At 42.3% G+C, this 17337-nt stretch overlaps 1 protein-coding gene across 2 annotated transcripts in view; it reads right to left on the bottom strand.

Moving 5' to 3' along the window:
- LOC144491691 (guanine nucleotide-binding protein G(i) subunit alpha-2) overlaps positions 1-17337 on the bottom strand; it is a 238866-nt gene that overhangs the window by 60111 nt on the left and 161418 nt on the right. For both annotated transcript variants that reach the window (XM_078209874.1, XM_078209875.1), the window contains exon 5: positions 2738-2866. In XM_078209874.1, coding sequence (XP_078066000.1) covers positions 2738-2866 — 129 coding nt within the window. The remainder of the gene's footprint in view (positions 1-2737; positions 2867-17337) is intronic.

Raw genomic sequence — 17337 nt, 5'->3', positions numbered from 1 at the left:
GCACGCCTCAAGCCACACGAGCATAGTCAAGATCGAGACAGTCATTCATGATACATTTCTCCTGTGAAACATTGACACTTGTGTTCAGTGGCATACAAACTGTTGGCAGTCACACAATTCTCTCTCTCTCTCGGTACCAGTTACCAAATCAAACCTGCTCTGAATGATGATCTTTCCTCTGAGGTTTCATTTAAAACCCAAGGTCATTGTGATAAATAGTGCTTGGCTTTACTTCTTAAATTTGCTTGTGTAACAAAGTTTTCATTTAGAAAATATTTGGCACGGATCTTCTGAGGGTTGGAGAGAGAGCCAAAACACCAACGTCCCTCAGAACACACGCACATGAATTGTCCTAAACAATTACAGCTTTAACAAGAACCTTTCAATTTAGTAGAACTACAGGCCTGCCTCAAGGACAGTTGTGCTGCTGTAAACGAGATGACAATATAAAAAGGTAAACGTACACCAATGACAGATTGCGAGCCTCCTGAAATGCCTCCAGATTGCTATGACTGTGCTCTCAGTTTGCCCATAAGAGGACAACAACGCAGTTTTCACCAACATCAGAAATGATTAGTGACAAGAATGGTGAATTTGTGAATGGTTGGGTAACGGTCAAAGTCTTTAAATCCGGGGTCTCAGATTTTAATAATTTGTTCTGTAGAAATGAAATTGGTTCAAACTGGAGGCTCTCTCAAATGCTACACGTGGGCTTGCAAATAAAATTATTGCACCTGCATAAACTTATTTTCACTAAACTCCACTTCCGATCAGCTGATCTCAAAATGAATTCTGGTCTAATGGCATTGATAGTATAGGCTGTGAGCACCTAGCAACCTGAACAAACCTGGCACACTGTGCCTCTGTGGGTTTTTTAAATTCAATCGTGGGACATTAACATTGTTGGTTGGCCAGCATTTATTTCCCATCCTTAATTGCCCAAGGGCAGTTCAGAGTCAACCACATTGCTGTGGCTCTGGAGTCATATGTAGGTCAGACCAGGTAAGGACGGCAGATTTCTTTCCTTAAAGGGCATTAGTGTACAAAGATGGGTTTTTCCGACAGTCGACGATGGTTTCATGGTCATCAGTAGATTCTTAAATTTTATTAAATTCAAATTCCAACATTTGCCGTAAGGGGATTCGTACCCGGGTCCCCAGAACATCAGTTGAATTTATGGATCAATAGTTGAGTGATAGTACCATTAGGCCATCGCTCCCCTGCTGCTAATGCTACATGCTTGCATGATTCAGTGCTGCTCCTTCCTGCTCTTCAGAACTGGAAGGCTCAGGAATACCATTGTGTGGCAGGTGTGCACGAGCATGCAAGCTGCGTGAATGGACAGTCTAAAACATTGCTGTGAACCTTTGTACAGGAAAGTGATCTTTCAATGGTTGCCTAGCGAGGCTTGAACAGAATAATTAGTTGCCAGCCCCTGTCCTCCTAACTTGAGTCTAACTTGGAATCAAACCACTGAAATATTGACAATGTGATGGGATCCAAATGAAGAAGAACAAACTCAAGAAATGAAACTCTGGAAACGGCTAAACCAGCTTTTTTTTAAATAATGCCTAGCAAAAAAATGTTTATTTCAAACACCTTTCTGGCAAGGCTGGGACTATATTACCCAGTCCTACTTTTCTTGAAACTCTGGATCACCTCCATCAGCCACAACTTGATACAGCGGAATGTGCTTTTATGTCATTTCAGGGAACAGTTAAGAATCAATCAAACTGGTGTTTGATTAGGGTGACATATCAGCAATGATAGCTGGTTTCAAAGAACAAAGAAAAGTACAGCACAGGAACAGGCCCTTCGGCTCTCCAGGCCTGTGCCGATCATGATGCCCTAACTAAACTAAAAAAAAATCTTCTGTCCTTACTCGGTCCATATCCCTCTTTTCCCTCCCTATTCATGTACCCATCCGGATGCCTCTTAAGTGTTGCTAATGTGCTTGCCTCCACCACCTCCTCTGGTAGCACATTCCAGGCATCCACCGCTCTGCGTGAAAAACATCCCCCACATATCTCCCTTAAACTTTCCCCCTCTCACCTTGAACCTGTGCCCCCTTGAAATTGACACTTCCATCCTGGGGAAAAGGCTCTGACTGTCCACCCTGTCGATGCCTCTCAATTTTGTAGGCTTCTATCAGGTCTCCCCAGCCTGTCTTTCCAGTGAAAACAATCCTAGTTTCTTTCTCCTTCCCCTCCCCACCACCCAACTGTCCCCTTCCAGGACATTTGTATACCAGTTGGGTTTTTGTGGCAATCAGCCATGATCCCATTAAATTGCAGAGTAGGCTCGAGGGACCGAACGGCCTACTCCTGTTCCTATTTCTTATGGTCTTAAATATCTCAATCATTTTAAAAAACACAATTAAATCACTCCTTACTCTTCTACATTAAAGGGAATAATGTTTAAAAACAAAACAACACTGGCAAAGGACTAGGAGCAGACAGCTGTTACACCTTCTTTAGTAGGAAACTGTGCCTGAAAGAGGTGGTTCAGGAAGGGGCATGAAATAAAACAGAATAAAAATCTAATCTTATCACGTATAACAGATGCAGGATTAGAATCAATAACCTACTAACATAAACCAAGCAATAGTGAAACGATTACAATATCTCCCACCCCTCAAAAAATACTTGTTTTATCGATTTGTGCAGGAAGCTCTTATTGCTTTTAATCTAATCAGAAACAACAGCACAGACTCAAAATTTAACCACGCGATGCTTACTTGAAATGTAGGTCCTTGAAAGTGAAATGGGTTTCTACAATGCCTGTAGTCTTGACTCTGGTTCGCAGTACATCCTGTTGGGTCGGGATGTAATCAGATCTCGCTATCCTTTCAAGATCATTCAGATAACTGCAAAAGAATAAAATTAAAAGTGCTCAATTAATAATTATCAACTGATAACAGCAATAGCCAGAGCATAAAAAAGGCACTGTACATTTTCAGAGAAGGCCTACTTTTCAGTACAAGAGACCACAACACGGCATGAGTTCATCTTTTTGGCAGTAACACTGGTGAGAGATTGGTAAGAGAAAGAAATGTTTTTTCACAAGAGAAGGGAATACATACAAACATACTTTTGGATACAGCCTAATGGCTAACTGTTGCAACCTTGGTGAGGAACATAGGAATTAGGGGCAGAAGTAGGCAAATACAGCCCATTCAATCAGATCATGGCCAATCTCTCCCTGGTCTCAAATCCACCTCCCTACCTGTTCCCCATGTCCCTTTATCCTTTTTTTAAAATTAGAAATGTATCTATCGCCCTCTTGAAACCATTCAGCAATTCAGACTCCACCGCGCTATGGGGCAGCGAGTTCCACAAATTCACCACTCTCTGCGAGTAGCTCCCCCTCATCTCAGTTTTAAATCTACTGCCTCTCAACCTATACCTGTAACTCCTTGTTCTAGATTGCCCCATAAGAGGAAACATTTGGTCTACATTTACTTTATCAATCCCTTTTAAAATTTTATATACCTCGATCAGATCCCCTCTCATCCTTCTAAACTCCAGCGAGCACAAACCCAAATTCTTTAACGTCTCCTCATAAGTCAACTCTTTCATTCCCGGAATGAATCTGGTGAATCTCCTCTGAACTGCCTCCAATGCACCATATCCTTCCTCAAATAAGGAGACCAAAACTCCTGTAATTTTTTTAAATGGTAAAAAATTGCAGCATACTTCTGTGCAGAGGGACCTGGGTATCCTTGTGCATGAATCCCAAAAAGTTGGTTTGCATGTGCACCAGGTAATTAAGAAAGCAAATGGAATTTTGTCCTTCATTGCAAGAGGGATGGAGTTTACAAACAGGGAGGTTGTGTTGCAGCTGTAGAAGCTGCTGGTAAGGCCACACCTGGAGCACTGTGTACAGATTTGGACTCCTTACTTGAGAAAGGATATACTGGCACTGGAGGGGGTGCACAGGAGATTCACTAGGTTGACTGCGGAGTTGAGAGGGTTGGCTTATGAGGAGAGACTGTGTAGGCTGGGGCTATACGCATTGGAATTCAGAAGAATGAGGGGAGATCTTATAGAAACATATGAGATTATGAAGGGAATAGATTAAATAACAGGGAGGTTTTTTCCACTGGCAGGTGAAACTAGAACTAGGGGGCGTGGCCTCAAAATAAGGGGGAGCAGATTTAGGACTGAGTTGAGGAGGAACTTCTTCACCCAAAGGGTTGCGAATCTGTGGAATTCCCTGCCCAGTGAAGCAGTTGAGGCTACCTCATTGAGTGTTTTTAAGGCAAGGATAGGTAAATCTTTGAACAGTAAAGGAATTAAGGGTTATGGTGAGCGGGCGGGTAAGTGGAGCTGAGTCTACGAAAAGATCAGCCATGATCTTATTGAATGGCGGAGCAGGCTCGAGGGGCCAGATGGCCTACTCCTGCTCTCGTTCTTGTGTTATATTCTTGAAACTGGACACTGGTCGAGACCTGCAAAGCTCATCAGACCTTCTTCAATGTCCAGGGCTGGGAGAGGCAGAAGAAAGAGAAATAATGGAGGTTAGGAAAAGATACCGCAGCTCATCAGCAGTCTTATTTCTTCTTTCCTCATCTCCCAGGAAGATGCTCAATCTCAGGCAGTTTGAGAAGAAAATACTTGATGGATCAAGGTCAATACCTCAATCATTGGGGAAATCAAACTGCATCATCATAGGCAAACTGATCCACCTCAAGATGAAGGAAGGACGTGGGAGTTGCGGCAACATTTTGAAAGAAGTGAAATCAAGAGTTCACATTATTCACTATAACACATGGAGAAAGTATTAGGCAGAGTTCAAGTTTTTCCCAAAAGGGAAGGGAGAATATTGGGGGAAAACACTTAGAATTTTCCATCATGTTTTTTTTTTGCAGACAGGTTGAAGAGAACAGTAGTTGAAATTAGTGAAGCAATTGAGGCTACCTCATTGAATGGTTTTAAGGCAAGGATAGGTAAATCTTTGAACAGTAAAGGAATTAAGGGTTACGGTGAGCAGGCGGGTAAGTGGAGCTGAGTCCACGAAAAGATCAGCCATGATCTTATTGAATGGCAGAGCAGGCTCGAGGGGCCAGATGGCCTACTCCTGCTCCTAGTTCTTATGTTTACATACTTAAATCTGGAAACAGGTACTTTGGGTAACAGGGCTGATGGTGGAAAGGATGTGAACAGAGAAATGTTAACTTTGTTAGATGTATGAAGAGTTAATCCTGCCAAAGCAAATAGAGTTCGACTGCATAAACAAATATGCATGACAATTAACCAGCATTATCAACAGTTCTCTCGCTATCCACTTCAGTGAAAATACAAGGACCGATGAGAAACGAACACTTCAGCCTTCAGCGTCACACCCTTGGTTCACACATGACTTTGGGGAATTCCAAAGTAAACAATGACAGCTGACAAAAATAAACGTTGGAAATTTTGTGTCATTGCAAAGCCCATCCACCATCAATGATACTCGGTAACGTTTACAATTAAGATGCAACTTTCATACTTCCGAGATCAGTTGCTCCATTACAGATGCAATAATCTGTATGGCACGCACAATTCTGGTATCACCAAACTTTTATGAGATGTGTATACATTCCCTGCATTGAAAAAACATACATTTGCAAGTTGTCTTTCGTTACCTCAGAGCATCCTAAAGCACTTCATAGCTTGTGAAGTATGATTGAAGTAGGGAGTGGTATAAGGGAGCGCAGCAGCTCATTTACATTCAGCAAGATTTCACAAATAGCAATGAGCTGGAAAAGCCACTTGTATTAATTTTGGCTGATAGCTAAATATTGAACTGTGTACAGTTCTGGTCAACCTATTATAGAAAGGATATTATTAAACTAGAAAGAGTGCAGAAAACTAGGATGCTACCGGGACTTGATGGTTTGAGTTACAAGGAGAGGCTAGATAGACTGGGACTTTTTTCTCTGGAGCGTTGGAGGCTTAAGGGTGATCTTATAGAGGTCTATAAAATAATGAGGGGCATAGATCAGCTAGATAGTCAATATCTTTTCCCAAAAGTAGGGGGGTCTAAAACTAGAGGGCATAGGTTTAAGGTGAGAGGGGAGAGATACAAAAGGGTCCAGAGGGACAATTTTTTTCACACAGAGGGTGGCGAGTGTTTGGAATAAGCTGCTAGAGGTACTAGTAACGGCGGGTATAATTTTGTCTTTTAAAAAGCGTTTAGACAGTTACATGGGCAAGATGGGTATAGAGGGATATGGGCCAAACACGGGTAATTGCAACTAGTTTAGGGGTTAAAAAAATGGGCAGCATGGACAAGTTGGGCCGAAGGGCCTGTTCCATGCCATAAACTTCTATGACTATGAGGATGCAAGAAACTCCCAATGCTCTTCTTCAAGAAGGGCTAGGGAATTGGTTATATTCACCTTAGGTGGCAGAGAGGCCATCGTACCTGAAAAACGCATCTCTGATAGAGCCACTACATTTGTATTGCACCAGAATGTCAGAAAAAACCTTTTGACTATGAGGTGAAAACATTTCCACTGAGAATGCTTCATCATGCCTCAAGTTGCCAATCTCACTTGGTGCCATCAGAAAGGGTTCGCAGAGTGGGTGCAGTCAGGAACTTTCACAAGACAAAACTGATCAAGTTTCTACCATGGAGTTAAGTGGTGGGGGTGGGGGATCTTGCAGGCATTTTATTTTAGTCTGTACACAGTCATTTGTCTGCATAAGATAGAACAAAGTAAAATGAGTATAAGCAGTGAGTAACTAAACCTCCAACTTCCCAAAGCCTGTCCACCATCTACAAGGTATGAGTCAGGAGTGTGATGGAATACTCTCCACTTGCCTGGGTGAGTGCAGCTCCAACAACACTGAACAAGTCAACACCATCCAGGACAAAGCAGCCCACCAGATTGACACCCTATCCACCACCTTCAACATTCACTCCCTCCACCACCAGCACACAGCTGCAGCACTGTGCATCATCTACAAGATGCACTTCTCCTTCAACAGAACCTCCCAAATCCATTACATCTACTAAATCTAACTCCCTTCCCAACAGTTGTGTGGGTATACATTCACCACATGGACTGCAAGCAGTCAGCTCACCATTACCTTTTCAAGGGTGATTAGAGGCTGGCAACAAACGTTGACTTTGCCAGTGATGCTCACTTCCTCGAAAGAATTAAAAGCTCAATGAATAAAACTAAAGATACATTTAGGAGGACAGCCCCTTCCCCATTCATTTCCTGTGTAAATTTACAACTCCATTGAAAGCCAACAGTTCAGTAAGTTATTTTAACAAAACTGGGACAGGCTGTGTGGACCTTTTCCTGTCTATCGCTTTCATGCTTACTCATGGTGCTTGGTTCAACTGGTGATGAACATGCTGAATGAAGCCCTTGACATTCCACCCAGTTATAGAACACACATGACTTGGAAAACAAAGCACTTTTGAATCAATGGTTGACTTTTTCAATCGGCCCCGCTAACACGTCAGGATTGGACTTGCTGGCAGCTAGCCAGAAACGTCACCTCTTCCAAACCATCCTACCTACCTACCTTACCAAACTAAACCATCACCACTAGCAAACCATTTTTATATTTTCACTCTTCCTTTTGAGTCTCTCTCTATATTACCCCCGGCCAAGTCCTTGTGAACAACTATGAGCTGCTGAGCTGTAGCCTGGAGTGACTTGGCTTCAGGTTTTCTTTTACTCTCATTTGGTAAATGCTACAATTTCATTTCCTTCTTGCAGTGGGGATCTTGGTGAAAAATGCTGAAACTCTTCCTAATCAGTTATTATAAAATACTGGTTTTAATTTTCTTCCACTAAGAAAAGTGGACATCTAGAAAGTCATGAAATGTGATTCTGGAGAAGGATGGAGTTGGTCTGGTGGAGAAAACACAAGATCAATGAAGTAGTTCTCAGGGTGATGCAAGAGAAAAGATTTTCAGTGAATATCAAGAAAAGGCAACAAGGTTACATTGGTCATAATCTAAAGCATGAAAATGTGAAGGTGCTTGAAAGAAGTTTAGAGGGATGCAAACCAAGAGGGAGAAAGAATCATGTTAAACAATTTAAAATTACAAATGGGAGGCTCCTACAATCAACTGAAAAGTAAAGTGCAAGACTGAGAGGCATGGAGAAACGAGAAGACTTGCCCTTGGGCAGATCACTGCTGTTACCGTAATAGTAAGGTGTGTGCAATGACTTTGGGGAAATAAAGTCTTGAGTGAACCCAGTGCCTCATTTGACACATTCCTTTAAAAACAAGGGATCTCCCATTTAAGACTGGTTAAAGCTAGATAGCACACTCAGCGAAGTTAGAATGTCGCTCATTCACAGTTCTGCTCCAAATTCTTGCACACAAAATCTAGGCTGACACTCTAAGTGTAGTACTGAAGGAGTGCTGCATCACTGCCGCTGCTGTCTTTTGGATGAAGTGTAGAACTGTTCTCTCAGGTGGACATAAAATGTCCCCTGGCACTAGTTCCAAGAAGAACAGGAGAGATTTCCCCAGTTCCCTTGTCAATATTTACCACTCAATTGATATGAAAACAGATTATCAAATTAGTTTGGGGAACTCTTTTCAAAATGACTGCAGTTGTGTCATAGCAGTGACTACATTTCAACTATATGTAATTGGCTATAAAGCAGCTTGGAATATCCTGAAGTTGTGAAACGCTCTAGATAAATGAAAGATTCATCTTTCACTTTAGACTATACGGTCAAACAGAACCAGAAACACACATGCTTTTACTTGGCCATCACTCACAGTACTTAACTGTATCAAATTTTTACAAACTGCAGCACCACTTTGCAGTACAAATTTCAGTGACATACAGCTTTGAACCATCACAATAATTTCCCTTTGTAATTATTTTTAATGCATGCTCCCAACTCCAGTCCCAAGAGTGAGTGCAGGTAATTGCTCCCAGTTTACTCACTGCTAGAGCAAACAGTATCCTGTGTTTAAACTACCTACAGACTTGGCCTCAGTTAGCATATAGAGGCCATTCGGGACATGGGACTTGTAAGAACATACTCGTATCTGATCACTCTGCTGCATGACTGATTGATACATCAGCATGCTATAATGCAGTGACACCATTTGAATATATTCTAATCTTCCCAAAATTGTGCATGTTCTGAAATTCTGTTTTTTTGTTCAAGATGCTGCAATGTAAAGTTCTAAAAGGACAACAGAATTCAAGTGCTTGTGTTGGGATTGTCAGTAAGAATTGCACATAGACAGCAGTTGGGTCATTGAACTCCTCTTCTAAACATGCACCAGACAGAATTAAGTTCTGCTGAAATCACAGGCTCCATGACTGGTCAACAATCTCTCAAATAAATAACCATATTCACTTTCACACAAAGCCCCATCAGTTTTGAGAGATGTGCCAATCTCTAACCTTCACTCAACCAAAGGAAAACCACCTCTACACAATACTGACAGCTGCCTGTGTCCCAACGTCAAGACCCTAGAGAATCTCACTTTTTGGATCCTACAGCAGATTTCACTAAATTTTCTTTAAATTTACTGTAAAATGTTTGGGTGCAAACCTAATACGTATATTAGAAAGAGTCTCTGGTTCCTTTCATTATTATTACGTAGCGACATACAGTCCAAACGGAGTGAAACCTTCTCAGAAAAATGGCTTCTGCAGATGTTCTGTGAAAACAACTATACAAAAAGAGATACACAGTCTAGGGGAAAGAAAATCTAACTACTTTCACGTCAACACTACGTGAATCTGTTGCAACCATCGAACAGTCACAAGGTATTCTGGCATTTTAGCAAAAAGGCAACAGAATTAACCAGCATTTTCAACGTTCATTAAGATTAACAGGCATCTCATCATTCTGTGCATGCCTGACCTCATCCTGGAACCAGAGCAGTACGCTACGTGCAGTTCCCCCCTGCCTCAACTTCATCACCATAGAAACATCTAAAATGGGAAGAGAGAGAAAACATCAAGCAAGTGGTAGCACTACAGTAACCATTTACTAACCATGGAACAGACTTGGTAATATTTACTTATCAACATCCTGGATCACTCGAAATCAGCAGTTCTTTGCAGAAGTGCTTTTTTAAAGGAAAAAGATATTTCCAGCTTATTCTCAAGCATAAAAGTTTCCAATTGTCTTGAAAAGGGGGTTCCCTCTAACTCAAGATGATCAAAGATTGTGCATAACCCAGAGATGTCCTAGATTTGATCCCCGGTCAGCATTGGATTGGTTTGCCATACCCACGACAGCAGCACCAGGAATAGGAATATAAAAGGATAGTAGACAGAGGAAGGGAGTGAAATAAAAAAGTATTTGGATTTCCTACTCCTAATATCCAGCCAGTAACTCAAGTCCAAGAATCCTATATGCTTTTTTGTAAAAAAAAACAACCGTAACAACTTGTCTTCCATCTTCAAAGATTGGTATACTTACACACAAGGTCTCCCTGTTTGTGCATTCCCTTTAACATTGAATCATTTCACGCACATTTGTGGCTCTGCATTTTTCCTATCAAAATACATTATTACACACATCTGTTAAATTTCATCTGCTCTATCTCTGCCCTTTTCACCAACCCATGATCTCCAAAGTCTGTTGCCACCCTCCTCATTGTGCACTCCATTTTAGTTTTGGGTCATCTGCATACTTTGATCTTGTGACCTGTGTACACAAATCCAGATTATTTGTATCAGAATTAGCAGTGGTCCTAATACTGACCGAGAGAACACAACTGCACATATTCCCTTCAATCTGAAAAGCAACCGCTCATTACCACCCTCTACGATCTGCTGCCCCACCTCCCCAACCAAGTTCTTATCCATGCTGTCACTGTTCCTCTGATCACATGGGTTTTAATTTTTCTAACAAGCCCATAACATGGTACTTTCTAAAACTCCTTTCAAAAGTCCATACTGGGGTGAACGGGATCAAAGGTTATGGGGAGAAAGCAAGATTAGGCTATTGAGTTGGACAATCAGCCATGATTGTGATGAATGGCGGAGCAGGCTCGAAGGGCTGAATGGCCACCTCCTGCTCCTACCTTCTATGTTTCTATATATTGATTACATGGCCCACGTCAACTCTCGACATTACCACATCAAATAACAGTCAAATTGGTCAAACATGGCTTGCCTTGAACAAATCCATACTGATTTACAATTTTCAGTCCATACTTTTTTCAAATGCAAAATAGTTTTGTTCTGGATTATTGTTTTAATGTTAGACTGACTGACGTGTAGTTGCCAAGATTATCCCCTCTTCCTTTTTTGGGTGTAAAAATTGCAAACTTTAGGCTCTCTGGCACCACAACTGCATCCAGTGAGCATTGGCAGATTGTGCCCAGAGTCTCAGCAATTTCCACCCTTGCTTCCCTCAGCAATGGGGTGGATCCCATCCCGCCTTCCCTGCTTTGAGTACTGCCAGCCTGTTGAGAACCACAGACCTTTACCTTTTCATACTTGCATTGGCCAAAGTTTGTCGGAACAGGCAGCAAAGTGCGCTTCAAAGAACTTGTGCATTTGCGGTAAAGCCATTGCAAACTCATCACTGTGCACGCACCCAACTGCATCACGATGCCAAAAGATGAGGGTGTGACATGCTAATTGCACTTTGTTAGTCAGTAATGGCAGGGTACGGCATCAGGAACAGGAGCCGATTCTAGTGCAATGTGCTTCGTGGGCAGAGTTAAACTGGTAGCAGGTGAAAAATGGATTTCCTTGGCCAACAGTCTCAACTAATCAATCAGGTAGTTATATACGCAGCTGTTTCCCAGTTACAGGAGCCAGGGGCCAAATGTTAAAGAAACAACTAATGCAGCCAAGAAAAGTCACATTCAATTTCTCCAAGGTTAAATGCACATCACTCCCACAACTTCCTCAATGCTCGGTCCCTCCTCAAATGGGCTCCCTGATGAGTCACTTTTCAGATTCTCAATTAGAGCGGACAATTGAATTTTGCACTCTTATACTACGCATGTGCAACATATTGCTTTGATTAAAATGGCTATTTTAAGCACACCGAGGAAAGTATATTGGAGAGGACACAAGCTTCAGCAAGATGCTGCCTGCAGAGTCAATACAAATTCAGAGATAGATTGAAATCTGAGAGGGACTAAGACCTCACATCATAGAACCATAGAAAATTACAGCTCAGAAACAGGCCTTTTGGCCCTTCTTGTCTGTGCCGAACCATTTTTTGCCTAGTCCCACTGACCTGCACCTGGACCATATCCCTCCACACCCCTCTCATCCATGAACCCGTCCAAGTTTTTCTTAAATGTTAAGAGTGGCCCCGCATTTACCACTTTATCCGGCAGCTCATTCCACATTCCCACCACTCTTTGCGTGAAGCCCCCCCTCCCCCGCCCCCCAATATTCCCTTTAAACTTTTCTCCTTTCACCCTTAACCCATGCCCTCTGGTTTTGTTTCTCCCCTAGCCTCAGTGGAAAAAGCCTGCTTGCATTCACTCTATCTATACCCATCAAAATCTTATACACCTCTATCAAATCTCCCCTCATTCTTCTACGCTCCAGGGAATAAAGTCCCAACCTATTCAATCTCTCTCTGTAACTCAGCTTCTCAAGTCCCGGCAACATCCTTGTGAACCTTCTCTGCGCTCTTTCAACCTTATTTACACCCTTCCTGTAACTAGGTGACCAAAACTGTACACAATACTCCAAATTCGGCCTCACCAATGCCTTATATAACCTTAACATAACACTCCAACTTTTATACTCGATACTCCGATTTATAAAGGCCAATGTACCAAAGGCACTCTTTACGACCCTATCCACCTGTGACGTCACTTTTAGGGAATTTTGTACCTGTATTCCCAGATCCCTCTGTTCAACTGCACTCTTCAGAGTCCTACCATTCACCCTGTACGTTCTTCTTTGGTTTGTCCTTCCAAAGTGCAATATCTCACACTTGTCTGCGTTAAATTCCATTTGCCATTTTTCAACCCATTTTTCTAGTTGGTCCAAATCCCTCTGCAAGCTTTGAAAACCTTCCTCACTGTCCATTACACCTCCAATCTTTGTATCATCAGCAAATTTGCTGATCCAATTTACCACATTATCATCCAGATCATTGATATAGATGACAAACAACAATGGACCCAACACCGATCCCTGCGGCACACCACTAGTCACAGGCCTCCACTCAGAGAAGCAATCCTCCACAACCACTCTCTGGTTTCTTCCATTGAGCCAGTGTCTAATCCAATTTACTACCTCCCCATGTATACCCAGCGACTGAACCTTCCTAACTAACCTCCCATGAGGGACCTCATCAAAAGCCTTGCTGAAATCCAGGTAGACAACATCCACCGCCTTCCCTTCATCCACTTTCCTGGTAACCTCCTCGAAAAACTCTAATAGATTGGTCAAACATGACCTACGACGCACAAAGCCATGTTGACTCTCCCTAATAAGTCCCTGTCTATCCAAATATTTGTAGATCCTATCCCTTATCACACCTTCCAATAACTTGCCCACCACCGACGTCAAACTTACTGGCCTATAATTTCCCGGATTTCTTTTGGAACCTTTTTTAAAACAACGCAACAACATGAGCCACCCTCCAATCATCCGGCACCTCCCCCGTGAATACTGACATTTTATCATGTATATTTTTCTTATAAAATACATCAGTATGTTCGTTCTCTCTAAAAATTTCAAACTGGACAAAGGTCTAAAATGGCTAAATATGGTTCTATGATGATATTTTCTCTCCGTGACTTGAAGGAAGCTACCTGGCAGTATCGGGGAACTAACATCATTACCTCTTAAGAGCCACTAACGCCCCCCTGTGGACTGCACAGATCAAATGCAAAGAGAACTATACAAAGGCCATCTGCATTTCGTAGCCCAGATTGGCCAACAGGAGTCTTCTCGTCTGCTCAGACAAAGGGCCCTACACCCTTCCTTTCAATTGTTAATGGCTGTGACATTTCGCAATCTTGGTTAACCAGACAAGGGCTACAGACCCTTTGTCAAAGACAGTGTGTTAATGTGGGAGTCAGGTGACATGGGTCTCTGGCTCGTGGAACAAGTAACATTATCTTGTTCAATTGCAAAGTCTCAGTCTGCTGTTTACCACCTAACTAGCAGCCTCAGACCTCTGGCCCAGCTTTGACACTTGGTCCCATCTACACTGCCTCTGTAGGTATTCTGTACCAAGACCGCACAAGATCAATTCATCTCTGTATGATTAGCTGTGGTTTATTTATGTGTCACAAGTTGGCTTACATTAACACTGCAATAAAGTTACTGTGAAAATCCCCTAGTCGCCACACTCCAGTGCCTGTTCGGATACACAGAGAGAATTTAGAATGGTGAATACATCTAACCAGCACGTCTTTCGGACTGTGGGAGGAAACCGGAGCACCCAGAGGAAACCCACGCAGACCCGGGGAGAATGTGCAGAATCCGCAGAGAGTGACCCAAGCCGGGAATTGAACCCAGGTGCCTGGCACTGAGAGACTAGAGTCAGTTCATCTTACTGAATGGTGGATTAGGTTTGAGGGGCCAAATGGTCTACTCCTGCTAATTCAATTCGTATGCATGTAAAAACAGCTCAGTTGATTGGACAATTAAGCCAGGATCAGTGCTAACCATTTAACTCATCATGTGAAGTCAACATCATTGGGAAAGTAAATATACAGCATTAGTTCTCAGCCCAATCACCATGAAGGAATATCTCATTGGACATTGATTCTGGACTCTGGAACCCACGTGAAACAATGTTGCTTTTCTCTGTGAGCTCGGCACTGTAAATCTCACTTTTCTCTAACCCTCTTTTGCAGTATGAACGTAAAGGAGGCAACATTGTGCTCCTCCTCCTTCATTTCGAATGCCTGTGAATAAACTAACCCTTTGAGGTCATCCTATCTTGAGTTTGCTGTGGGGTTATTAATAGCGAATTGGATCTTTAAAACATTGAGGAGTACATATTATTAGAACAATGGATCACACGTTGACATATGGAAGTATGAAGGCCAGAGATCCAAGAGTAAATTCAAGAAACGTAGAACAGAATAAGAGGAAATTCTTTGGAGTATTGTGGCGCAGTGGAATTCAAGTGAGTAAATGCAATTGGGACCATTTGCACACAAGGGGTGAACATAAACAGACTGGTTGGGCCAAATGGCCTGTTTCCATGTCGCGATTTCAATACATTATTTTGTGTACTTTCCAGGTTGAAAGCAAGGGCTAGTGATTCGACCAATATTAAACAGCTGGCTGAGGTTCACTTTCCAGCAAAATGTTTTACTTTGAAAAGACGGTGTCTAATCCAGGTAATTACAAGGATTTAGCAGGATAAACTGTAGACTATAAAAATGAAATTACTACATATCTAAAAATAAAGAATTGAGTCAGTGTAAATATGTGGCATTTAGCAATTTCCGAAAAATATATGAAAATCAACGAGATGGAGCCTTTTACAAGAGTACTCAAAGTACTCTCATTACTGATAATAAATATAATAAAATACAGAAGGCTGAAACTTGCCGGGCGTTCTTTTGGAGAAGTGGAGGAACTGCCAGTATTTATATTATTCTGGGAACAAAAAATTGGAAACCGATTTTAAGTACAATACTCAACTTAATAATAACATAAGAACATAAGAAATAGGAGCAGGAGTAGGCCATCTAGCCCCTCGAGCCTGCCCCGCCATTCAATAAGATCATGGCTGATCTGAAATGGATCAGTTCCACTTACCCGCCTGATCCCTATAACCCCTAATTCCCTTACCGATCAGAAATCCATCTATCCGTGATTTAAACATATTCAGCGAGGTAGCCTCCACCACTTCAGTGGGCAGAGAATTCCAGAGATTCAGCACCCTCTGAGAGAAGAAGTTCCTCCTCAACTCTGTCCTAAACTGACCCCCCTTTATTTTGAGTCTGTGCCCTCTAGTTCTAGCTTCCTTTCTAAGTGGAAAGAATCTCTCCACCTCTACCCTATCCAGCCCCTTCATTATCTTATAGGTCTCTATAAGATCCCCCCTCAGCCTTCTAAATTCCAACGAGTACAAACCCAATCTGCTCAGTCTCTCCTCATAATCAACACCCCTCATCTCTGGTGTCAACCTGGTGAACCTTCTCTGCACTCCCTCCAAGGCCAACTTGTATGGCATACATAAATTTCCACAAAAGTACTATCATACATGATGAATAAAAGGGATGTGGATATTGTCTCAAGTTCAGATGACAGACAACCAAGGATGCCGATTAGAAATCAGCATCCTTAGGGCAGCACGGTGGCTAACACTGCTGCCTCACAGCACCAGGGACTCGGGTTCAATTCAGGCCTCTGATCACTGTCTGTGTCGAGTTTGCACGTTCTCCCCGTGTCTGCATGGGTTTCCTGGGGCGCTCCGGTTTCCTCCCACAGTCCAAAGATGTACGGGTTAGGTTGACTGGCCATGCTAAATTAACCCTAGTGTCGGGGGATTAGCAGGGTAAATATGAGGGGTTACGGGAATGGGGTCTGGCTGGGATTGTGGTCAGTGCAGACTCGATGGGCTGAATGGCATCTTTATGCACTGTAGGGATTCTATGATTTTATGAAAAAGTAGTGACAAATAGCTGGTACAGCTTTCAAAAGGGTACGATCATGTTTGACAAACTCAATTTCAAGAGGGAACAGATGTGGTCAGGTTTGGGAATGTACAGTGGATACAGAGCATAAACGCTCTACAAAGGCCTTTAACAAGGTTTTTTGGCAGGTTAGGTTAAGTAGCATAGAATTAGGGGATAGCAAACTGGATAGCAAAATTAATGAGGAGGAAACAGGTTAGAAAAGGCGAGTGCTGGTGTCCCACAGGTTCCGTTCTGGAGCCACTTCCGTTCGTCATGGATATAGATCTAGAGGAAATGGGTGTTGAAAGTAGGAGATAAAGTTAATCCTTTAGCAGGTGAAATTAAACTGTAGAGTTATTGATATGGAACATGGGCTAAAAAGTGACAGACAGAATTCAATAATAGCAAGCCTAAGGTGTAGCATTTTGGTTCAAATATTAACAGCAGTTATGGTATCCCACAAGGATGTGGACTGAGCGCTGTACGAAGGCAGAGGGCTTTGCGGGCATTGGCTCACAGAAAATTGAACACAGCACCCAAAGTTGTAAAGGCAATTTTTAAAATCTAATTCGATATTTTTATCCAAGTGGCACGGAGTATAAAAACGAACAGGTAATGAGGTATCTATTAAAATTTTAACACCACAGTTACAGTGAGTATTGAACTTCACACCTGAGGAGGGGTAATGAGGTGTTAGAAAGGGTACAATATAGATTCAGTAGGACGGTACCTGGTACAAGGAAATACACATATGAAGGCAGGTGGTCTTTTTTCA

This window comes from Mustelus asterias, chromosome 3 (assembly GCF_964213995.1).
Source record: "Mustelus asterias chromosome 3, sMusAst1.hap1.1, whole genome shotgun sequence".
Lineage (NCBI taxonomy): Eukaryota > Metazoa > Chordata > Chondrichthyes > Carcharhiniformes > Triakidae > Mustelus > Mustelus asterias.
This window is presented reverse-complemented; position numbering and strand designations above follow the sequence as displayed.